The sequence below is a fragment of the Aedes albopictus genome, chromosome 2, assembly GCF_035046485.1.
Source record: "Aedes albopictus strain Foshan chromosome 2, AalbF5, whole genome shotgun sequence".
Lineage (NCBI taxonomy): Eukaryota > Metazoa > Arthropoda > Insecta > Diptera > Culicidae > Aedes > Aedes albopictus.
Genome location: NC_085137.1, coordinates 373,364,706 through 373,391,169, shown reverse-complemented (window position 1 = coordinate 373,391,169; position 26,464 = coordinate 373,364,706). Strand labels below are relative to the sequence as shown.

The 26,464-nt window shown below is 35.5% G+C and overlaps 1 protein-coding gene across 1 annotated transcript; it reads right to left on the bottom strand.

The window, feature by feature from the left end:
• Positions 1 to 1,421: 1,421 nt before the first annotated feature.
• Positions 1,422 to 17,998, bottom strand: LOC109422241 (gamma-1-syntrophin; the record flags this gene model as incomplete). Its single annotated transcript, XM_062852948.1, is given in 6 exon segments — positions 1,422 to 2,479; positions 2,798 to 3,001; positions 6,181 to 6,564; positions 6,685 to 6,869; positions 17,266 to 17,406; positions 17,872 to 17,998. Coding segments are annotated over 6 exon segments (1,152 nt in total), but the record flags the coding sequence as incomplete, so codon positions are not given.
• Between the last annotated feature and the right edge of the window lie 8,466 nt (positions 17,999 to 26,464).

The window sequence follows — 26,464 nt, the reverse complement described above, 5'->3', positions numbered from 1 at the left end:
ACCCTTAAATGAAACAACACAGCGCACGAGTAACTTTCACGCAGCGAGCAAAAAGACAAAAGAATTTTCACGCAGATTTGTGTAACACCGGATCAGCACATTTTTTGTGTTGATCCGGTGTTACACAAATCTGCGTGAAAATTCTTTTGTCTTTTCGGTCGCTGCGTGAAAGTTACTCGTTGCGCTGTGTACATCGAGTTCTGCGTGTAACACCAGAGAAGACAGAATCCCATCAAAGTCACCCGGTCACCCTTGTTTTGCTACAATCATCCTCACGCAGAACTCGATGTACACAGCGCAACGAGTAACTTTCACGCAGCGACCGAAAAGACAAAAGAATTTTCACGCAGATTTGTGTAACACCGGATCAACACAAAAAATGTGCTGATCCGGTGTTACACAAATCTGCGTGAAAATTCTTTTGTCTTTTTGCTCGCTGCGTGAAAGTTACTCGTGCGCTGTGTTGTTTCATTTAAGGGTGCTGACTTGGATACGGCTCATGTGAGTGTCATGACTCTCTCCGTCGCCTCAAGCAGATGCACGCGCAACAGCATGTAAAACTATGCATGTGTATTATCACAAGCACGGTACTACGTCATAAATCCTATTCGTTTTGCATAGCTCAGTTTAAACGCACACATTGAGCGCACCACGCAGTTCGCCCTGGCTACGGCAAACGCTCTCACTTTGCCCGTTATGCACACGGAAAGATCGATGTACACAGAGCAAGGAGTAACTTTCACGCAGCGATCGAAAAGACAAAAGATTTCATGCAAACTTGTGTGAAATTTTACGCAAATTTGTGTAACACCGGATCAGCACATTTTTTGTGCTGATCTAGTCGTACGTAAATATGAGTGAAAAATCCTTTGTCTTTTCGCAAGTTACTCATTCGCTGTGTACTTTCGTTTTAGGGTGCATCGTTGATCAGAGAAATTGATTCTCTCGTAACCCGCCTGAAGCATACTCAGCAACTGCTATCGTTGCAAAGCTGCGAAGGGTGGAAACCACAACATGTTTGTCATTCCAGGCGTGACATGCTAGCTGGTTCGTATCACCTTGGGAAGGGTGACTCCCGAAAGCGGTTCAAGTGATTGTCTCGCGATGGTCGCGATTATTCGCAAGACTGTTATGAGCCATGGTTACGAATGGATATGGAGTGGAAAAGGAGATTCGAACAAGGTGGAAACATCATAATGACGTACATCTTAACAGTAGCAAGTTAAGTACAAATCAGGAAACAGTAGCTACATTGCGGAAGACAATGACAATGAATAAACTCCAATGTAAAAAAAATGGTTATATCGCCCAGCTTGAACTCCACTTCCAATCAATCGGTTCTGCATAAAGTGGCTAACCACGAGAAACCAACATTTTCTTTCGGTATGATTCAAATTCACAGTTCGCTACTAATTCAGCAGTTCTTTTTCATCATTTTTCCACGCGTACTCTTTATTACCAAAAAAGCTTGGTGTTTCTAACTTATGCAAACTAGGTTTCTCTTATCGCTCTAATTGCTTTGGTTAGCACAATGTTTCGATCAATTAACCTGGTGGTGGTGCGTGTACATTCGTACCTGCCATCTCAACATGCTCTCTGGTTTGCACCAAACGTCTGTTCGGATCTGATTTGACTCTCGCGTGCGCGCGTTGGGAACCGTTTCATTTTTATTCAGATTTATTTGGTTTTCAATTACACTGCTCCCGTTATCAAGTTTTTCTGAAATGCCTTTACTGTTTCAGGTTGCTTAATTTTACACTTAACTTATTCTCGACCTCGATAAGAGTAGCATGGAAAGAGGCATTTTCTATTCTTACGCATATCTAACATGAATTTTCGCTTGCCTTTCTTAGTTAGCACCTTTCAATGGAAAACATAAGAGATTATATCGTGACCGACTGTTGGTTTCGACTCGCTTCTCTATTCTTGCCATATTTTTTTATTTAATTCTAAGTAAAATTAGACCTACGAAGTACCACGTTCCGTTTAGAAACTAAAGCGAATACTTGTGTGAAAATCAGTCAATTTTAGTTCTAGTCGCTTAAATATGTATCAATTCTGGAAAACACGACTCAATTTCATTTTTTCGCGTCGCTTTCACTGTGACTGGGTAACCTATTCGAAGTACACCTACCGCTTGTTTCGGAAATCCTAATTGAACTGGACTGTGTGCCATCGTGATTTTGATTGTTTGTTTCCGTGTAAGTAGTTTAGGTTAATCCCTCCCTCAGGCCCACATCCCCCCATAATTGCATTAAATCTACTAAATTGCTTACGATTCTACAATTGTAATCTGAAGCACGCTGCCCGTGTCATCATCGTCATCACACGCATCGGCACCTCGATCGGCGGCAGCTTCAGCGCAAATTCAAGCCTGCTGAATCGAACTCAAAAAGGCCGGATCAACCGAAGCAACTTTAGCCGTTAAAAACGCATGCATACAAAAGAGCAAACTTTGTAGAACTTGACATTCGAGCTCCTAAAAATGAGAAAAAATAGTAAATAGAAAAATACGATTGAAAAAGTTTTAGAGGAAAATGAGAAAAGAGAACAGGAATCAAAAATCGGAAGATAAAGTATGTGGAAAATAGAAAACTTTTTACTGGCGTGAATATACGAACAGAAAGCAAGTAACGCAATCGAAAGGAACTTTTAATTCGACTTCATACTACCAGCATTGAAATTTTATTACGAAATGGTGTCAGCGACATATCTCCTGCATTCCAATCAAAATTCCAATCCAATCAAGCTGATAGAAGTAAAGATTGCTATCTGTTCGAATACCGCGCGTACGTACCTTGGTCTCGATGGAACGCGTTTCGTGGTCCTGGAAGTGTAGTTTCAGTTTGGATTTGCCGTCGTCACTCGAACCCCTCAGCTGGGAGAACTTGTACTGCCAAATCTCATTGGCATCCGCTCCCTCGGTCAATGAGAATCCGGCTTGCCAGTCCAAAGTCAATCCGCCTGGTTTGCCATGGTGAGATACGGCGAATGTTTTACGCTGCAAAAATTAAATTCCAAGAATCAATCTCAGTTATTTCTGTGGCAGTGGTCATCTATAGAGGGCTGTTCACGAAATTATTTCAACAGTATCGGAGGCGAATGACTTTTTGTTAAAACTTCTTTAATAAATAAATAATAATACATAATAATAATTTCAACAGTTATAGTTGATTCTAATAATGAGGCGTTGCAAAAGAGGGGATATAAAGATAAAGATAAAGATAAAGATAAAGATAAAGATAAAGATAAAGATAAAGATAAAGATAAAGATAAAGATAAAGATAAAGATAAAGATAAAGATAAAGATAAAGATAAAGATAAAGATAAAGATAAAGATAAAGATAAAGATAAAGATAAAGATAAAGATAAAGATAAAGATAAAGATAAAGATAAAGATAAAGATAAAGATAAAGATAAAGATAAAGATAAAGATAAAGATAAAGATAAAGATAAAGATAAAGATAAAGATAAAGATAAAGATAAAGATAAAGATAAAGATAAAGATAAAGATAAAGATAAAGATAAAGATAAAGATAAAGATAAAGATAAAGATAAAGATAAAGATAAAGATAAAGATAAAGATAAAGATAAAGATAAAGATAAAGATAAAGATAAAGATAAAGATAAAGATAAAGATAAAGATAAAGATAAAGATAAAGATAAAGATAAAGATAAAGATAAAGATAAAGATAAAGATAAAGATAAAGATAAAGATAAAGATAAAGATAAAGATAAAGATAAAGATAAAGATAAAGATAAAGATAAAGATAAAGATAAAGATAAAGATAAAGATAAAGATAAAGATAAAGATAAAGATAAAGATAAAGATAAAGATAAAGATAAAGATAAAGATAAAGATAAAGATAAAGATAAAGATAAAGATAAAGATAAAGATAAAGATAAAGATAAAGATAAAGATAAAGATAAAGATAAAGATAAAGATAAAGATAAAGATAAAGATAAAGATAAAGATAAAGATAAAGATAAAGATAAAGATAAAGATAAAGATAAAGATAAAGATAAAGATAAAGATAAAGATAAAGATAAAGATAAAGATAAAGATAAAGATAAAGATAAAGATAAAGATAAAGATAAAGATAAAGATAAAGATAAAGATAAAGATAAAGATAAAGATAAAGATAAAGATAAAGATAAAGATAAAGATAAAGATAAAGATAAAGATAAAGATAAAGATAAAGATAAAGATAAAGATAAAGATAAAGATAAAGATAAAGATAAAGATAAAGATAAAGATAAAGATAAAGATAAAGATAAAGATAAAGATAAAGATAAAGATAAAGATAAAGATAAAGATAAAGATAAAGATAAAGATAAAGATAAAGATAAAGATAAAGATAAAGATAAAGATAAAGATAAAGATAAAGATAAAGATAAAGATAAAGATAAAGATAAAGATAAAGATAAAGATAAAGATAAAGATAAAGATAAAGATAAAGATAAAGATAAAGATAAAGATAAAGATAAAGATAAAGATAAAGATAAAGATAAAGATAAAGATAAAGATAAAGATAAAGATAAAGATAAAGATAAAGATAAAGATAAAGATAAAGATAAAGATAAAGATAAAGATAAAGATAAAGATAAAGATAAAGATAAAGATAAAGATAAAGATAAAGATAAAGATAAAGATAAAGATAAAGATAAAGATAAAGATAAAGATAAAGATAAAGATAAAGATAAAGATAAAGATAAAGATAAAGATAAAGATAAAGATAAAGATAAAGATAAAGATAAAGATAAAGATAAAGATAAAGATAAAGATAAAGATAAAGATAAAGATAAAGATAAAGATAAAGATAAAGATAAAGATAAAGATAAAGATAAAGATAAAGATAAAGATAAAGATAAAGATAAAGATAAAGATAAAGATAAAGATAAAGATAAAGATAAAGATAAAGATAAAGATAAAGATAAAGATAAAGATAAAGATAAAGATAAAGATAAAGATAAAGATAAAGATAAAGATAAAGATAAAGATAAAGATAAAGATAAAGATAAAGATAAAGATAAAGATAAAGATAAAGATAAAGATAAAGATAAAGATAAAGATAAAGATAAAGATAAAGATAAAGATAAAGATAAAGATAAAGATAAAGATAAAGATAAAGATAAAGATAAAGATAAAGATAAAGATAAAGATAAAGATAAAGATAAAGATAAAGATAAAGATAAAGATAAAGATAAAGATAAAGATAAAGATAAAGATAAAGATAAAGATAAAGATAAAGATAAAGATAAAGATAAAGATAAAGATAAAGATAAAGATAAAGATAAAGATAAAGATAAAGATAAAGATAAAGATAAAGATAAAGATAAAGATAAAGATAAAGATAAAGATAAAGATAAAGATAAAGATAAAGATAAAGATAAAGATAAAGATAAAGATAAAGATAAAGATAAAGATAAAGATAAAGATAAAGATAAAGATAAAGATAAAGATAAAGATAAAGATAAAGATAAAGATAAAGATAAAGATAAAGATAAAGATAAAGATAAAGATAAAGATAAAGATAAAGATAAAGATAAAGATAAAGATAAAGATAAAGATAAAGATAAAGATAAAGATAAAGATAAAGATAAAGATAAAGATAAAGATAAAGATAAAGATAAAGATAAAGATAAAGATAAAGATAAAGATAAAGATAAAGATAAAGATAAAGATAAAGATAAAGATAAAGATAAAGATAAAGATAAAGATAAAGATAAAGATAAAGAGAAAGATAAAGATAAAGATAAAGATAAAGATAAAGATAAAGATAAAGATAAAGATAAAGATAAAGATAAAGATAAAGATAAAGATAAAGATAAAGATAAAGATAAAGATAAAGATAAAGATAAAGATAAAGATAAAGATAAAGATAAAGATAAAGATAAAGATAAAGATAAAACATACATAGCACTACCAGCGTGGGTTTAGTGGTTTTCAGATTATGCTAAACTTTTCAAGGAGATGAAATACATATGTGTTCAGCTGAGTGCTGCTATACTTTGTCAAAGGAGTCCATACTTATGGCGGATAAACTTTTGATGTTTCTAACTGTAGTTGTTAAAATTGTTTTACAGTTTATAAAAGTAATTCTTCTAGTCGAGAAAAATTCACATGTTATGCAAACATTTCGTGAACAGCCTTCACTCTCGCGCCTCGTGCATACATACCCCTAATTTAATTACACTAGTAACGATGGCAGCATTCCAGCTGTTTTCGATTCGCAGCAGCTCCTGCCGCGTTTCCACACTGAGATAGCGCGGTTCGTGTCCTGAACTCTGCAGCAGGAAACAATGCTGCCGGGAATCCACCGTCTCGGACTCCTTCACCACCCGGAACATTGTCTGGTACACCTTGTACGCCACGGTCGCTTTTTGCAGACCGGCCACATTCAGTGGAGGTGAATCGAATAGCATCACCTCGGTGCCCTTCAGGACTAGGAAGCGCGGTTTGTAGCTCTGCCACGAGATGTGATTGCTGATGACACCTTCGTTCACCCATCCCATGTACTCGATCCGCTCGCCGACGGGGAAGTTGCGGTTGTACAGTTTCATCTATTATTGATGGATAGAGAAATAGATAGAGAGCATTGTGTAGGAAAATCATGCCTGAAGGAAAAATCATATTCTGGGGGTGGTGGTGGTTTTCACATCGTTTGATGGCAGCATGCATACCTGTAGACTGGTCAGCCCCACAATGTTGTCGGTGATGTATTTGAGCCACTGACTCAGGATTGCCAGGTCGTCACAGTGAATAATTCCGGTTGTGGTTCCATTGAGGCCACGGACTTCAAATGCATTCGGTCGCAGCTTATCCGTACCGTAGATGTACCGGGTCACGTAGGCCATCATGAGAGGAACTGAGGATGGAAAAAATGAAAGGCAATGATCAAAAGGTTGAGTTTTCAATTATTTAGTTTTTTTTTCTAAGCTGGGGATGAGATACAAGTATATATCTGGCGTTCGATTTGAATAGGTCGTATGTTTGCTGTGATTCCTATGCAGATTCGACCTATTCAAATCGTACACCAGAAATATCCAGTCGTCATTTATGGACATCTTTTTCGAATTGCACTGTGGTAATAAATTGCTGCATATAAGCTATTGCAAGTTTTAGTAGGCACTTTCCTCCATTCGACCTTTTGTCCTTCGACTTTTTGCCCTTCGACCTTATGTCTTTCGACCCTTTGTCATAGATACATATTAACTACATCTTCACCAAATGTCAGTTATCTGGAATGTATCACCTTCTAAATGTTGTACACCGTGGTTTTGGCCAAAACTGTATGTTGGAGAACTGAACATCTCAGTGCAAGTACTCAAAAGCACAGTTTTTTTTTCGGATTTTCCCAAAACTACGTTGTGTTTATATAATTTTCGATATTAAGCTGCTCGTTTTTATAGAGCAAAAATATTGCACTGAAATATCTAGGGATACTTAATATGAAGACTATAAAATCGAGCTCAACATTCATAGCAACAAGCCTTTTTATAAAAGTGCTTAAAACAATTATGTGTTCATAAAAATGATTTTCTAGAACAATTATGAGAAAAATAAAAACTTTAACCAAAAAATCTTTTCAAATATACGTGTAATATAGAACATTCGTATTTTCGGTTTGAACTCAATATTCATCGCGATAACCTCTTTGATTTAAAGCATGAAAATAATAACGTGTCAGTCATGTACGTGTCATGTGGGATTCCCATAGAACATGGGACAACTATGCTGCACACGGCAGTGTAGTAATTATCCAGATAATAGGACAGATCGATGAAGTACTAGATTTGTAGTAATGAGATGAATTTTAGTATGGTGAGAATGTAAATTCTCCGTTTCTGCAATGAAATTGTGCAAAAAGTGTGGGTATGTATTATGTTTTCTTGCCTAATTTGATGCTGTTTGAGCAAAACTTTGGTCAACAGTGTTGTTGCTTTCTCCATTCATAAACAACATAGTTATCCAAAGTTTTGCTCAAACAGTATCAAATTAGGCCAGGAATCATAATACCCACGCTTTTTGGACCATTTCATTGCAGAAACGGAGAATTGACCTTCTCACCATACATACTAAAATTCAGCTCATTACTACAAATCTAGTACTACACCGAACGAGTTCCATTGTAAGAAATATGAAGACCTAAAACTAAAAAAATCTGCTCAAATTTACGTGTAATACAAGAAATTTAGCGTTTGGAGCTGACAAACTCGGGACAAGAATACCTTGAGAAACCTTCAACAAATCCCACAAGGAATCTATGAAGAATTTCTTGGTGAAATTTATCGAGAAATCTCCGGAGACATTACCCGAGGTATTGCATGATGAAAGCCTACAGAAATTCCAGGAGAAAACTCGTATGTAGTTTCTTTAGATACCTTTTCAGCAGTTCCCATGCAAAAATTTCTAGAGCCGTAATTGAAATGATATTTCTATAGAAAAACCATGAGAAAATCCTGGAGGAATCCCAAGAGCAATCCCAAGGAAATACCGGGGCCCGTAGCGTAGTGGCTACACGTTCACTTCATAAGTGGATGGTCATGGGTTCGATCCCAGCCCCGGCACTTACAATTTTTTGTCAGTTGCACTTCCCCCGAGAGCGGCTGTCACCTGACCCTCTTCAGAGCATATGCTCCAACGGACCCGGAAACCTGGATATTGGCTAACGGCAACTCATAATGGACCCTCAGTCGGACTGGAAAAGGAACAAAAGCCACACATCAACATCCTCGTTCTCATCATTCTACCATGGACAGGGTAGAAAAGTGACAGTAGCTCAAAGGCTACCAGTTCGATATAATAGAATTAGAATATAATACATTTAGGCGCTGTACAAAGAGTAAGTGCCAATTGGAATTGCTCACGCAGTCCCCTAGTGGACAAAAGAACTATAAATTAGTGATTGAAGAATAAAAAAACCCTAGGAAATCAATGAACAAAGCCCTGTAAGAAATTCTATAGAGGAATCCTGGAGAAATTACAAGAATACAGAAATTTCTGTATAAATTGTATGATGTACATCATTTATGGAAAAATATAATAAAAAGCATCCATAGAGATTTTTTTAAGGAATGTCCGGAGAAATCCCGGAGGGAATCCCCTGTAGTATTTCCGGAGGAAACCCAGAAGGACTTCCTGAAAGAACTCCAAGTGGAATTTCTGAAAGAATGCCTAGATAAAATTTTAGATAAATCGATTGAGTAATTCTAGGAGAAATTATGCTCTGCATACAACCTTAGAGGAGTTCCAGTAGGAATTTCTGGAAGAAGTCCTGCAAAAATATCAGCAAGAATTTCTAATGGAATCGCAAGGAATCCTTTTGAAGAAATACCTTAAAAATTATAATGAAAATGCATAGAGAAACATCTAAAAGGATTTTTACAGAAACACCGTAAGAATGCTTAGAGGATGTTCCGGAGGAATTTCTGGAAGAACAGCAGCTGAAACTTCCGGAAGAATCGAAGCAAGAACCACAGTAAGAATTTCTGGAGGAACTTCTGCAGAAAATTAAGAACGAACCTCACTTCTTGACGTATCACAGGAGCATTGCCTGAATTTTTTTAGGGAAATATCTAAAGAGATTCTTATATTAGTCTCCGGAAAAATCATGAAGGAAGTCCCGGGGGAATCCCTCGAGGAATACCAGCAAAAAATCCTGGAAAAGTTTTACCACGAATTCTTGCAGGATTCCCAATAGAAATTCTTGGAGGAAGCCCAAGAGGAATTTATGGTGGAATCACTGGAAACAACCTTTGGAGAAACGCCTAGAGGAAATTTTGAAGAAATTTCTGGAGAAAAATTTGGAGAAAAGCCGGAAATTTGCAGCATAAGTTACTGGAGCCGACCAACTGATATCTGGAACAATCCCTGGAGACATCTGTCCAAAAAAGAAGCAAACTGTTAACTTCAGCATATTGAGACGAGATTTTGTTGTTCGGTAATTTCTATGTAAATTCTTTTGGGAATTCCTTCCCCAGCCAGCAATTTGGTGTCTATATTGAAATTGTAACTGAAATAGTCACACATATATAACACCAAAGAAATCGTATTAAATGCACGAAACAGGCAAATGAATACAGTGGTTTTTCGATTTTATCCCGGTTCTATTTAATCACGCTCCATTATATCACTCTCGATTCTAGCACGGTATTTTTTTTTCGATTTTATCACGCTATGATAATTGTTAGAAATGTTTTCAAGTACATATTCCAAATTAAATAGGTCATATGAATTGCCATAAGTATGCTACTTTTGCACATTAGTAGGGTTCGCGCACTAGTTTTGGTCAATCTAAGGGGAACCATTCAAAAAAATAAAATTTTACCAATTAAAACTACAATATGCCAATATGAAAGGTTTCAATTTGTATTATGGCCAAAACTGACGCTTCTACCCTAAATGGTTTCAGTGACAAAGATGATAAGGAATTACAGGCCGGGTACTGAACTCGATTATCTAGAATCGCATTCTAAAGCATCTCAAACCTTACAAACGAAAAGCTGTATAAAACTGCAATTATAACTAATTTCAATCAAAGTTGGTTTGACACAATGTCAAAATTCAAGCTTTAAATGGAACTCCGTTCGCAACTTCATATAAGTTTAGGAAGATTCCTAGCATAAGAGAATCCAAAGATGTTCATCACAGTAGACCATTTAAATCACTCAAACGACTGTTATGAAATGATCAATGATCAATTGTTACAATGCAAATACCGATATCATGGATGTCATAACTTAAATAATATTGAAGATTGAAAATGCTACTCATTGTTTGCTCACTCGAGCAAACTATTGAGTGCCATTTCAGACTTCATGCGTTCCATTTCATGTGAATCCATTTCGTCTTCATTAGTTAGTTGAGGCGTTATGGGGATATCTTCACACTGCTCTACAATGCAGCATAAACACAGTCTAGGATGACTTTTGGATCTTTTTTGACGGTTGGCTATTTTTTTTTTTCAAAATGCCGCCTGAAATTTTCAATTTCCATTGCGTGGTTTGATGTTTCGTTCGTTTATTATTTGCTTTTTTGTATTCAGGTGTATTTTGAGTAATAAAAACACTCGCAAAAATATGTTTCAATTTTATCACGCTCCAGTATATCACGCGATTATTTTTTCTTCGTGATATAATCGAAAAAGTACTGTACTAAAGTGGAGGCCATATCGAAACATTAATACGACTACTACGATTCCATCCAACATGATTTACGATTTCTCAAAAAAAAAATCTACGGTTTCGCCGATTTTCTCCGACTGAATATACGTTTATGCATGATCTTATTACGATTGAGTGTACCAATATCCGACTCAAGATGTTCAAATAAAAAAAGGTGTTCAGTGGGAATCGAACTTAGGTCCTTTGGTTGAGAACTGCGTGTTATCTATATTGGTTATATTGCCAAGTTGAAAGTAGGGAGTTCAAAGTGAATGGAATGAAACGAATAAAAATTAACATGATACAGTGCGAGGCTTGTGGTGGGAGCGTTGTTGTTGTGCATTGAGTGGCACCAAAAGTGGTGCCTTGCAAGAGGCTTGGAATTCACATCGTTGTTGAAATCTATACACCACTTATTATAAGTCATCTGCAGTACATAAATAGTATGAAAACCGACGTATTTGGTTGAATTATTGCTTTCATAGTTGGCATGTGTCAACAACAATAAAAAAACTAAATTTGCGATGAATAAAAAAAAATCCTTTCCTCCATCATACAAATATGTATACAAAACCATTCATGATTTCCGAAATTAAGATTCAAATATTAAAAGTGCGACTGTAAAAATTAATATACGATTTCTACGATTTCGTTCACTTCGTATACGACGCAAGTATGACGCAAACGATCAATATACAATATTCTGAACATTGTATACGATTGCAACGATTTTGATCATACCTCTAGGAAGGCAGATCGATTTAGCAGATTTATAAACGATGAAAAGCGACAATTTTCACGATGCAAAGAAATCACATATACGATGTTACCAAACTTGAAGCCCGACACTCAGAACGTATGTTTTTTTTACAATTCTATCCGGTTCTGTGCGATCCTACCGATAGCATCTAGCACCTTTTATGATTGGAGGCGACTATATAAAACGAAATCGTAATTGAAATTTCATTTGGCATAAAATGCGATTTTTTTTATTCTTAATCACTTAACCTAATTTACAGCTCTATTGTCCACTGGGGCACTACGTGAGCAATCTCAATTAACAGCTGCACTTACATTTTGTACAGCGCCTAGATTCTATTTCTACTTTATCGAACTGGTTGCCTTTCTGCTGCTTTCACTTTTTCTACTTTATACCTAGTAGAATGATGAGCACAAGGATGATGATGGATGGCCGTTGTTCCTTTCCAGTCCGATTGGGGGTCCATTATGAGTAGCAGTTCGCCGATGTCCAGGTATCCGGGTCCGTTTGAGCCATGGGGCTCAGAAGAGGGTCAGTGTCAGTTGCTCTCGGGGGAAAATCAACTGACGAAAAATTGCAAGTGCCGGGGCTGGGAATCAAACCCATGACCATCCGCATATGAAGCGAACGTGTGACCAACTACGCCACGGGCCCCGGCACAAAAAAAAAATGCGATTTGACGCAGTCATTCTCAACATATATACATATTATTGTACAATTCTAATTAGATATATGAAACTATACGATTTTTCCACACAATGATTTACGATATGTGGTTGGCTGGGTCGCCATTTTTTAAAGAATCCTTTAGGGATTTTTTTTATAATTTTTTACAGTTATGCATTTAAAATTTGTTCGCCTTTGAGAATTTTTCAGAAAGATATTCAAAAACTTTGTCGGAAATTACTTCGATATTCCTGTGTGAATTTCTTTTAGAGTTTATTTGGAAATTCCTTCGGATGTTGCTTCTGTGATTTCTTGGAAAAATCCTTTGGTCAGGAAATTATAAATATTTCTTAGGTAGTTTAATTGGAACTTGTTCAGCAATTGTTTTGGAAATTTCAGTTTCTTCGATATGAGAGTTTTACTATACAATTTTATTGAGATTCCTTTGTATTTTGTTTTATTAATTTTTATTTCTCTGAAAACTGCTTCGAAAATTCCTTAAGGGATTCCTTCAGTAATTTTTAGGTATTCCGTTGGAAAATCTGCCATTGATTTTATACAAAATTTCTCCAAAGGATTCATTTGAGAACTTTCCATGGATTCCTTCAGAAATTTGTCAGAGATTTCTTCATAAAACCTTCTAGGATTTTTTTTAATCCCAAGAAATTTCTTAAGTAGCTTTTAAGCGTCTTTCTCGAATTCTTCCAGTGGCTCTCCACAAATTCATACAGGAATTTCTTCGCAAACAACTCCAGGAATTCCGGTGCGAATTACTACATGTATTCCATTGGAAATTCTTGCTGAAATGTCTCACGGATCGTATATTTCTGTAGAATTCCTTCAGAGATTCCTACATAATTTCATTCAGTAATTCTAGCAGGAACTCTTCTAGAGATTCTAACAAAAACTTAAATAGAAATTTCTTCTTGAATTCCTCCTTGTTTTAATCCATGTCCATGATTACTGAAAAATTTCTTAGAGACCTTTGATTAAACTTCAGAAGTAACATTTGGTAAAGTTATTGGAAAACTCTGGTAAAGTCAATTGCACTAATCGCTGAAAATTGACGAAATAAATCGTTTGAGGTTACCTGAAAACCCCTGAAACTCAATTAAGTATTTGTTTAAAACAAAATTCAGTTGAACAAAAAATCCGGAAAAGAATAAAATAATACTGAAAAATGCTGAAATTTCGGAAACAATCTCCAGAGAACGTTCTGAAAGAACTCTGAAAAGAAATTCTGGAGGAATGAACAATGGACAAAATTTGAATTATGAAAAGAAATCCACGTACTCCGGTGAGACTCGAACTCACGACTTCCAATCCGCTAGACGGGCGCTTCTATTCCTTCAAGCTACGGAGTCACTCGACTATCTCCGTCGCCAGCAGGCCTAGAACTGAACTCGATTCGACAGTCGCATCTTCTTTTCACAATCCAAACCTCCTTCGAATGGGATTAGATGAACATCTAACACATACACTGTTGTGCACATGTGTGTCAAAGCGGGAGAGGAAATTATTTTTAATTGTCAAGAGCTTCGGGCACTGCCTTCCAATCACTTATTAGTATGACAATTGGTGTGCAGTCGGACTCTCGAGATAACCATGTACGACTGTGGAATCGAGTTCAGTTCTAGCATTCTAGGCCTGCTGGCGACGGAGATAGTCAAGTGACTTATGCCGTTTTTCTTTTTTAACCTGGGTTGGAACTGGATTGGCGGAAAATGTGTAAACAAATAACGTCAAACAAACTTTAGTACAAGCGAAATCGAAGTCGGGTTTGAAACTGTGATCTGATCCAGTTCCAACCCAGGTTGGAACTGGATAATAAAGAAAAACGGCATTAGCTTGAAGGAATAGAAGCGCCCGTCTAGCGAATTGGGAGTCGTGAGTTCGAGTCTCACCGGAGTACGTGGATTTCTTTTCATAATTCAAATCTCAATTTGTTCAACGAGCACATGTTCTGCTGTGCACATGGATGTCAAAGCATTTTCAACACTGTAAAGTCTAATTCCCAACAAACATTTTTGCTGTACAAGATTGGAACAAACTACTCTTGAGTAAACTTTAGCTTAAGAAACTTTTATTCAGTTAGTTCTGTTACTTGGGCTGCCGTGGAGCCAATCTGGATGATTGCCAAGGGCGCCGTGGGACCACGCTACGGCTGTGAAAACAAGTTCCAAAGGAATTACGGATGCCATTTTCAACGAAACTGATGCAGAAATTTACAAGAGATTTACTTAAGAGTTCAGGAAGAAATTTACAAGAGATTAACTACAGAGTTCAGGATGTAGGATTTCATAGGAATTGCAGAAAAATTCTCAAGTTTATTTTGTAAATTCTTTTTGTACGGAATTTTTTACATTATGGAAAGCTTCCACAAATAAATTGCCGATGAAATTCAAAAGGCTTTGAAGAAATTTTTATAAAGGATTTACAAAAAATTGTTTCGTTTCTAGGTGTTTTTGACGAAATCATTCAGTATACCGCATACCCTTACAATTATTAATTTTGGGGATAGACAGAATGATCGGGACAGGAAAAATATTCCTGAATACTTCCTGAAAAGTGTTTCAAAAAACGCAAATTTTTACTGTAGGTTGATCAACTAGATATGTATCAGTGGTCCAAATTTTTAAAAGATCGGGCTATTCTACACGAAGTTAGAATGATTCTAGAAAGCGGTATAATTATCCTATAGCCAACATTGAGCTGTTATATCTCTATTCAATGAACCGAATTCAATGAAATTTTGTGCATTGATAATTATTACAATAGGATGTGATCACTAAATTTTTCAAAACTTCGACATCGTTTTAAAATTTGTACCGACTTTTCTAACTCTCTAAACAGAATACCCTTATTCCTTATTCCTTAGTGTCAGTTATTCACTGGATAACTGACACTGAGGAATATTACAATTGGTAGTCGAAATACGCGCACACTCAATCCTGAATTGCCTGTTCAGCACTTTTTTGTCATAAATAGAACAGCAGAACTATTTTGATAGTTTCGGTAATCGATTTTACTGAAGCTTAGTGCACCAACTGCCAAAATCTGGTGCAAAAGCTAAACAATGCAGTATAGCTGTATACAGCTGTTCTATTTTCGTCAACACGGAATTCCAAATTAAGTGTGCGCGTATTTGTCAAAGGATAATTAAAACTTAAGCAAAATAGGGTGGAGTTAAAAGGTACAAAAAACTGATTACACTCATTCGAATCGTTTTATATTTGAAATGGTAATTATAGTTCATTTAAATTCCCTCTGATTTGAATGTAAATGTGTGTTAAAGCAAAGTCACAAAATATCCGGAAATAAATTGAAAAAAGAGGTATGGGATGCATATTAAAAAATAAAATAATATACTAAATGAAATTGCAATAACTTTTTTTTCTTATTAATAATAACAGGTTAAGTCAAATGTTCTTCAAAGTTCATCGAATTAGTCATAAACGGTCAAAATTTTATTGCATTTGGTTCATTGAATCCGGAGATATAAGTCAAAGTTAACTTCCGAATAATTGTACTTTTTTTCACGAACTTTTCTAACTTCGTGTAGAACGGCCTGAACTTTTCCATTCTTTGGTCCAGCGATACACGGCTAGTTGTTCAACTTACAGCGAAAATTTGAGAATATTTGATGCATTTTTTGGAAAGTTACAGCTAGTTGCTTTTTTAAAGTGAAAATTTTGCCTGTAGGGGGATTAGGGGCATAATGGACACCCGGGGCGAAATGGACACCCCTGTTTTTGCCGAAACCGTTGACTTTTATGTAAAACTTTTAATGCATAAGTGTAAAGGCACAAGTCATTGTTCTATTTTTCAAAAGTACCATTTATATTCCTTCAAAATAATCAAAATATCATTGAAATTGAAGTATGTTTTTCATATGGTGGATTTTTTATAATTTCGAAGCAGCAGAAAATAAGGTATTACGAGTGTTTGAGTGTGTCCACCATAAAAACAAGTGAATTGTTAGCTTATCTACATGTATTCGCAGATTTAGCAATGGATGAAGTATTATATTTTTGATCAGAACTTACTCAAAATAGCAATTTCAATGTTGTAGTCGATTCGGGGCGAAATGAACACTGGCAATTATAAATGGATGTACGCGCGTTGCATACTGTTAGGCGTTTTAGAAAGTTTGGAAAAAATCAATCCGATTATTTTAGCCTAAAATTTATTTAATTAACTTTGATGTTATGTAAACTCGTCTAAGTTGGAGTATTATATCTGTGGTATTGATCCCCGTAGGCAAATTACTTAACTGGTCGATATTATCAAAGATACAGCATAAAATATGCAGGGGTATCCATTATGCCCCGATGGGTGTCCATTTCGACCCGTACCTTTCCTGCCAGCCCCAAAAAACACACGATTTACAATTCATTATTTCTTCACAATAATGACATTCCACCTGCTGTAAATGATTGAAATTCGTAGGAAACTAGTTAAAGTTGTAAGCCAACTGATAATATGTTAAGTTTTTGTCTGCTATACAGGCCTAACATCCTCATTTGCTTAGGGTGTCCATTATGCCCCTAATCCCCCTACTCATTATTTTGTCCATCCCCTGTAAAATTTCACATTGTAATTTTGTATATTTGGACGCGTTATTCTGCATCCCTTAAAAATTCTAGAACACAAAAGAGATATCTTTCACTCACCCGACACTAAATCAATCCATCGATTTTCCGGTTCCGAGCTGATTGACACTGGCCTGCTGTTGTTTGCCGATTTCCAAACCTCGTCCGCCTTCAGTTCGGCACACGTTGCATCATTGTCCGATTCGGGGGTTTCTCTACTCACTGCGTGACGGCACGGACCACAAGGCACGGAAAGCACGTTCACGGGGTATCACGTTGTCAGCGCCAGCCAGCCAGTCCAGGAGCCAAAGGGGTGTTGCAATGGAAGTACAATTCAGTCAGTGATGAAATTATCCCCGTTCGTTGATGGTGTGATGAAGCGGCGCGGGGTGCCGACACGGTGGCAACACAGAACCCAGGTCCCAACCAGAAAGTGTGTTGTGGTTGATGTCACGAGCATTGGGGATGAAAAGCGAAACAAGAATAATGGAAACGTGTCACAAAATATGTTCTTCGCAAACGATCACCTAAGGGACGTGGTGTTCGATGGCTGGGGCTTGTACAATGACGGATTATTTGATAGAGTTTAGTTTAATCGTATTTAAAAAAAAACACACATTTTTTGAAGTGATTTTTTTTCAGCTGAAACAAGAGACTAGATTTTATTGTTTTTCAAATGATACTCACGTTGTTTTTGCAGGAATGGTGTCGCTGCTCGATAATGCTTAACTGTAAGGACTACGATATCACCTGCATTTCTAAGAATGTTCACAGCATCGTCGTGAGGACAGGCTGTGATATATTCACCATTAACCTGCAAGGCAAAACAAAAGTACTTGATTAATTCTACTGTATTGTGCGTTGTTGGTCGGAACAATAAACTAATCTTTGCACAGGTAAGCCTAGCTAGACATCATTCAATAGAAAATAATCAATGCAGACTACGCATAACTTCCAAAGGGGTGCAATCCTGGGAAGAAGCACGACAAGCTCTCTAACGAGCACAGCAATTCAACAAAACGACACTTGTGCTCTGGAGCATCCTTCGACATTTATTGCACATGCCTGCATCCTTTTCGATGTGCAGCAGCAAGCAATTTGAAAGCATCCTGAGGGATGTAACTTAACCTCGGTCCGTACTTCCGCAGTCCTACATACCTAGGGTAGAGGATGAGCTGAGCGAGCACACAAACATCCATCCAATCCGCTTCCGTACCAGATGGATGGAGCTTTATATTCGGAATGGCTGTGTGTAGCGTAGCCCAAGCCCATGTTAGGATACCTACTCGTTTCGCCAGGGGACGTGTGGTTTTGCTTGGTTTTCAAATGTGGCTTTCCTCCCAGAATGCGAAATGAGCCCTTCATGATCTTTTTTTTTGTGTTTGATTACTTCCTGCTCAGAAGCGCAGTGGCTTTGGGATTACATGTACGTTTGGTGGTACTTTGTGTGCAGATTTAATTAAGTTAACAAAGGTGGGGGAGGAGTACCCCAATGTCCGGTGAGCACACCCACCGGTAGAAAAACCAGAAGAAAGGGAAGAGTCGAGGAGGTAGAACCAAGGTTTTAACGAGACGTTCGTTCAGCTTGGACTGCATCAACAAAAAAATCGTGTGTGCTCAGCAGAGTAAGGTTGACAGTAGCAGATAATTTGTTTCTACACATGAACTCACAAGGGATGGAATCGGTCGAGTGAAAGCAATAACCTGCCAAGTCTCTACTTGGGAGGGACAGGATGTGAAATGAGGATTTGATTAATTGATGTTTTACCACGCCACTTGGAAATGACGTCAATATTGCGCCTATTTAAGAATTATTTTGGGGAAACTCCGCCATAAAATAATTTATCACGAAATGTTTCTGTAATTTTCGCGTGTGTGAAATTTTTGCAAGGATTACTTTTCGGCAAGAGTTCAGCAAGAATAGTTCTTCTAAAGATTCTTCGGCCATACCTTCAAGCCAGAGGGGTCATATATGACGCTAACATAGAAACTGCTGTATGAATTCACACATTCAATAAAACATAATACTGTCTTCGGCAAAGTTGTTGTTTTCTTTTTCAAAGAAGGAGGGAGTATCGAAAATAATAAGAGAAACGGCGGATAGAATCGCAAGTCTGCGACGAGAGAAATTGAATAGAAGTTGAAATTAACAGAGGGCCATAATTGAGCAACACAATCACAACGACGACCTTCTTGCCCAACGTCCTGGTTTTGAACTGTAAAATAACACATCCAACTCTAATCAGCTATCCCCCTAGCATTTCATAAGTCATTCCAAGATAGTGAAATATTCCAGATCAATCAAACTACTTTGGAGACCATAGCTTCAGGTCTGATACTGATCTTATACTGTCTATTGAACTTTCAGAAGGCTTACTGAACATGAAGGAATACAAATCGTAGCTTTGTATAATAAAAAAGTTACCATAAAAACCCGCAGACTCTATGATCTAAGCTCAAGAACAGTTTGGATGACCTAGGATATCCAGACTGCTCTGATCCTGTCTTTTGAACTTTCAGAAGACTGACTCAACATGGTAGATTATAAAACGTAGCTTTGTATAATGAAAGAAGTTACCGTTACATTCATATACTTAAAGATCTGAACTCAAGAACAGTTTGGATGACCTAGGATATCCCAACTGTTCTGATACCGTATTTTGAACTTTCAGAAGGCTACCTGGATATGATAGATCACAAATCGTAGCTTTGTATAATGAAAGAAGTACTTTTTTTTCCTTTTTTATTTAGGGATTTTCTGCCGTAGGCACGCTTATCCCAAGTCTCGATCAACAGGACGATCCAGAAGGGTTCGCCTGAAAAACTACACAAGTTCTTCTTAAAACTATTTCACAGAGTATCATTCACAGAGTATAACAAAAACAGTTCAAAAGTTACAGAAGGATACAATCTAAGGACGTTTACACAACACTTGATCGGAGAAATCTTAAATCACAGAGCGGACGAAATCCGAAAATCTTACAAATAGATAATGCGGCAAAAAGAGGAACGTTGCAATACGAGGAGAGAGCATATAACTAAAAACAATAGACATGTGAGGAGCAAAATCTAAATCTTAAAATAGAGTCCAGCGTCTTTCACGAAGCACAGAAGAGCCGCGAGTGCCGACGCATCGTCGCCTAGGGCATCGCAAATACTTCCCGGAATCCCGTACAGCTGCCGTGGGCCCTCGTATGCTGGGCAGACACAGACGATGTGCTCAGCAGAGTTGTGAACTCCGCAAATTTCACAGGTCCGGTGGAAAGGACCACCTCCGAAGATATGATGATCTAGACTGTTACACCCGTAGTCTTTAGGGTTCAAACTCCAGAACAGTTTGGCTGACGTAGGATATCTCGAAAAAAATATTCTGCGTTAAGTTCTACTCTTTCTATGCTGTTGAGCACCAAAACCATAGAAATAAGTAGAAAAAACTCTATCGCTTGGAAAAAATCCGGCCACAAAGCGTTAGGGGAACTGGGGGTAAGACGCCCACGTTAAGGAAGAGTCCAATTTTAACAACGAAACACTTTATAATATACATTTTTTTGGTACTAACATGAAGCAGCAACATGTTTCCTTCCAAATGGAAGAAACCATAAACCAATTTTATGTTTTACTGCTGAAAAATTCAAATTTGAAAAAAAAGTTTGATTTTCAGAATTTTAGTTTTAATGCGGGGTAAAACGCGCCACTAGCCACAGCTAACGCCAGGATGCTAAATTGTGTACATATACTTGCGCGCCTGGTTTATTGTCAACTGTTATTGTTCGTGAATGGTATACAGTCATTACATAATTATGGATCACCTGTAATTATGGGTCAATTCCATGTAAACGTCATAGTGAGCTGTTTTATCAATAATTACTACAAAATGACGCATGCCTGTGTGATTAGTGAACTTATTTATAGTAAAAATGTGCTGTTGCTTGGTTCCAACTTGTGTTCTACATAATTTGTGCCAGAATTTGGATCTAAATGGCTATTTTAATGTAAATAACTAGGGGTGGGCATTTTACCCCACACATGCATCACAAGCTTGGACCCTTGTAAACAAGTTGTGAGGGTCAAATTCGATACTTTTTCCGCTTGGTACACAAACAATGGGAGTGTGCAAAACAGTTTGTGGGGATAGCGAGAAAAAAAAACTTTTGAATGATGTAAAAAAGTGCAAACATTTGACAGGCTAAAATTACATAAAAAGTAACCAAAATCTTTTTTCCAAGTTTTTGTACAATTTTTTTAGTTTAAATATGTAAACTCAAATGTAAAGAAGCATTTTTATCCTTATTTTAGCGATTGCAATTGAAAAAAGTACTGAAAATAACGTGGTTTGCCTAAAACAAGGGTGGCGCAACTTGCCCCCTATGGGCGTTATGGCCGCAGTTCCCCTACATCTTTCTTCGGGAATTCGTTCAAAATATTTTTCCGGTGATGCTTCAAGTAATTTTTCGAAGAACTTTCCAGCAACTCCTGCTGCAATTACTACAGAATCTATACCTTAGCCTTTTTTTTTAAGTATTACATCTACGATGGCTTGCAGAGGATTCTCTAGTTCTCCCATGCAATTTTACACAGATTGTTTCAAAAAAAAATCATTGTTTCCAGAAATTTCTTCACAGAAAAAAAAAATATCCATGGAAAATTCAGCTAGAAATCAAGCACATAAGAGGATGGATAGATTTAGTTAACATTTGCATAAGATTTCAGATATAATGTAAAACTACATCATGATCGTGTAAATCTCCACCAATCACCGCGTAATCCATCATGGATTCCATTCAGTTACGCGACTATTAGCGGAAATTTAAACGAACATAATGAAATTTTACAGGATATCTAATGTAAATGAACAATATCTCAAGCATTCGCTTTATGTGCATGATTTCTCGCTCAATTTTACATGAATATTTTTTTGTGTTCAGTGCCCGAATAGATTTTTACAATTCATGGTATCGTGTATATTATATAGAAATATTCACTGAATAATAATTATTCAAGTAATGATTGCCCAATGATCAGATGATGTAAACTATAAAAATTGGACGTTTCAATACTGTTCATAAATCATATAACAAATGATTATTACACACCCAATGATAAATATATGATTCTGAATCATTCGGTTTGCACAAATTTACTGGCTATGTTGTACGGATGCATATGAATTGTAGCATCCTTCATAACGAAGTGTTTATCAGGTCATAATAATAAACGTACACTAAGCGCATGGTAGTGATCATGGAAACTGCACAACGCGCTGTAATTCGATCACTCCGCTGCATATTTTGCCGCCCCTGTGTATCGGCTACTGACTGGTAACTAACTTTTTGCACGGCAATGATGCATTCCCGTCTGTTTTCGGGTCATCACCTAAGTAATCGAATAACGTACCTTTCATGAAACAGCAAAGTTGTGCGGCGACCGCGACCCGCATTGAGGTCCAAGACGAAAGTTACTTCATGTCGTTTTCTGTATATACTTCGACTTTTAACTCTCACAAAACTGCCTTCTAAACACTCGCGAGCACAAAGTCGATGTGGTCCAACAAGTAAAGCACTCGCGAGAAACAACCAACCAAGAAGCAGCCAAGTTCGATTCCCAACTGTGTAACAAAAAACTTCCAGCAGCACCAAAATAAACACAACAGTTGACGTCACAAACTTTGACAGTAGATGGATCTGCAGGGGTGTATCGTTTTTTAAGTCGGTAAGGTAGAGCTGTGAAATATTTCAGTTTTTGTTTCATTATTCAGTGTATCATAAAATCAATGATAAAGTGATTATAACATGAATAATTTGATGGAAATTTTGTTCGTGAAAATAGTCGTTTTTGAATGGTAACGATACTTAACAACCCATTCGGTCTATCATTCAAACTCTGGATATGATTCCTGTTATCATTAATATCATTCATATAACCATCGGTTTATGATCCATTTTATGATTCCACGAATAATCAGAAAATGATTGACTGTATCGCAGCCGTATGATATCATTTTATTCGGGAGGTTTGTTTTGCTTCTGCAGCATTTCCTTCAGAAATTTCTTCCTTCAGGGATTTTTGTATATTACTATTTACAGAAATTCTCCTAAGAATTCCTCCAGATGTATCTCTAGGAGTTCTTCCACTGGTTCATACAGAAAATCCTTCAGGCTGCCCTCAGACATTTATTGAGGAATTTCTTAAAGAATTTCCTCAGTATCTTTTTCTGTAGCTACTGTTGTGATTTCTGCAGACATTTTTTTTTAAATTCCATCAGTAATTCCTCTATGGATTTTTCCAAGAATCTCATCAAACATTTTTCAAGCCATTTTTCCTTCCAGTGTTCCTCCAGAAGTGTCTCATGATTTTTTTAATAAGGTGTCTCAAGGAGTTTTTTTTCAGGTATTCTCCCAGACATTTATCCAAGAAATACTCTATGGATATTTCAGGATTCAGCGTTTCTCAAACTATGGGTCGCGACCCACTGGTGGGTCGAGGGCTGATTTTTGGTGGGTCGCGTAGTCTTTATTAACTTATGTCGAATGTTATTGCTAGCCACACAGAAAAAAATAATCATGTAAAATTCAGCGAGAAAGCATGCACATAAAGGGAATGCTAGAGTTAGTGCATATTTACATGAGACATCATGTAAATTTACGTTACAATCGTGTAAATTTCCGCTAATAGTCACGTAACCGGTTGGAGTCCATGATGGTTTACGCGATGGTTGGCGGAAATTTACACTATGGTAATGTAATTTTACATTATGTCTCATGTAAAAGTTCACTAACTCTAGCATTCCATTTATGTGCATGATTTCTCGCTGAATTTTAATTACATATTTTTTTCTGTGCATTTTCTAATTTTCAAATACTCCCTTGGAGAATTCACTTCTAGAATTTCGGATTCTGCTTAATTCTTTTCAAAATTTTGTATTACAAGTTTTGTGTGGAGTAAATTGAATATTGAAACTACTGTTCTTGAATCGGTTCCGACACTATGCGTTTTCAATTGGAAGTTTTTAGCACAGAGAAACAATCTTCACACTCCACTCGCTTCTCATCGAACACCTCTTTAAAGGTTGATTCAAATATTCAGTAGTTGGTCATTTGACCTCTCTCTGCGTTGGTATTGTTTTTGCACCTGTTTGACGTTTGCACACTACCGCTACCTAGTGGTGGCCCGGCCAAGTATAGTACTATTAGCATTGGGCGATTGCGTTTTAATGAAATTTGTTCGAAGTGTTACGTTTGTTTCTCTGTGTTATAAGATTCGGGTAAAATTTTAGATTTTACTTGTGTTCTGAAAAAAAATAGTTCAAGTTGTTGCTTGCGTTAGCATTTTGTGTTAGACTTACATACCAGTTTCAGCAGTTAAAATATCAAAAATTAGAAATACCAAAAATCAGCAAAAAATACTAAACTTCGAAAAAAAAAACCTTCTCTTCAACGTTGAACTTCTGTAAAATTCCGATGAAAGCCGATCATCAGAACTTAAACGGAACAACTGAAAAGTAATTTAAATAAAAATTAAAAAAAAAAATAAGTATGTATGAAGAAATTAATAAAAATTTCAAGAGAACTAATCTGACCATTCAGCAGTACTATAATTCTAAGAACTACTTGATGTTCACCCACTCGCTGTAAATATCTGTTGCATTTTCAATCAAGATTTAATTTTAAAGTGCTGCAGAAGCATACAATTATACTATTATACTATTCAAAGCCAGAGTGGTTTAATATATTAGAAACTTGACATCTTATCTCAAATATTTAAGACTAAGAGTTAACAGATGTTGACTTTCTTAGACTTTTGCAATAAATTATAAGAGCACTATAAATAAACAAAATTTTTTTTTTCAAGATTGAGGGCTACGTAACGTAAGTTTATCACAACCTATGAAAATGATAAAATTTATTTATTTGAAAATGCAGTCCAAATTTACATAAAAAAATTAGAAATTCCTACAGGGGTTCTTTCAAAAAATCTTCCAATGTGTTTTATGTAATTTCTTGAAGAACTTCTGAAAAAAAAATCCCTGAGGAAATACTTGAAGCAATTCTTGCAGGCATCCAAGGAGATCACACAAAACCGCAGGAGCAATTTTTAAATATAATCCTTGACGAAATTTCTACAGACATCCCTGAAGCAAGGAATTCTTGGAGGAACATAAAATTACCGAAGGAATTTAGAATTCTAACAAAAAAGAGGGATTTTTAAAAAGCTCAATGGAAGAATTATTGTGGAGCGGACCTGGTGTGGTGGTTAGATCACTTGACTATCACGCCGAGGACCTGGGATCGAATCCCACTCCCGACATACTCACAAATTGTGGGTTCTTCATTCGGAAGGGAAGTAAAACGTGGTCCAGCTAACACAAAGTCTTATATGATGTTGGATAGGATGCTAAAGTGGAGCCCATATGCGTACCTGCTTCCATTTAACCGCGTGTAAAGTGTGCGTATATCGCCTCCACTTTTGCATCCTATCCAACATCATATGCGATCGTGTTTTGACTGGGGGGTCCCAAGATGAACTAGCTTAAGGTAAAAAATCTCATTAATACAGACAAAAAAAACTGGAAGAATTTTGAAGAAATCCCTTGCTGATATTCCTGAAGAAATATCTAAAAATTTGAAAAATTCATTGGAGATATTTTCGAAGGAATCCTTTAAGAATTTCAGAAGCAATCCGAACGGGGATTTCTGAAAGAATCCCTGTAGAAATCTCAGGATGTATTCCTGAATAAATCTCTAGAGGAATATCTGAAGAATTCCCAGGGATATTCTTGGAGGAATCCCAAGAGGAATTTCCGAAGAACTTCCTCGAGAAACTCTTCGGGAAACCCATGGTGGGATTTTTAGAAAAGTATATTGAGGACTTCTAGGAAGTTTAGGAAATTTTATTAAGAAATTCTTGAATAAAATTCTTTGAGGACTGTCTGAAAATATTCCTGGAGCAATCTGTGAACATGTTTCTGAAGCAATTACTATTGGAATACCTGAGGAAACACGTAGATAATCTTTTGTAAAGATCCCTAGAAGAAACTCTTGAAATATTTCTAAAGGAATTCCTGTAAAAATTCCTTTGAAATATTTCTGAATAAATTCCGTTAAGAATCCATGGAGAGATTCATAAAGTTTTCCTTAGACTTAGGCTTGGAGGAAATGCTGGAGAAGTTTCTGTGGAAATACATGGAGGAATCTCTGGAAGATTTTATAAAGAAACTACAAAAATAATTTATGAAGCTAATTTTTGGAAGAATTTTTGAAGGGATCTCTGTAGTAAATTCTGA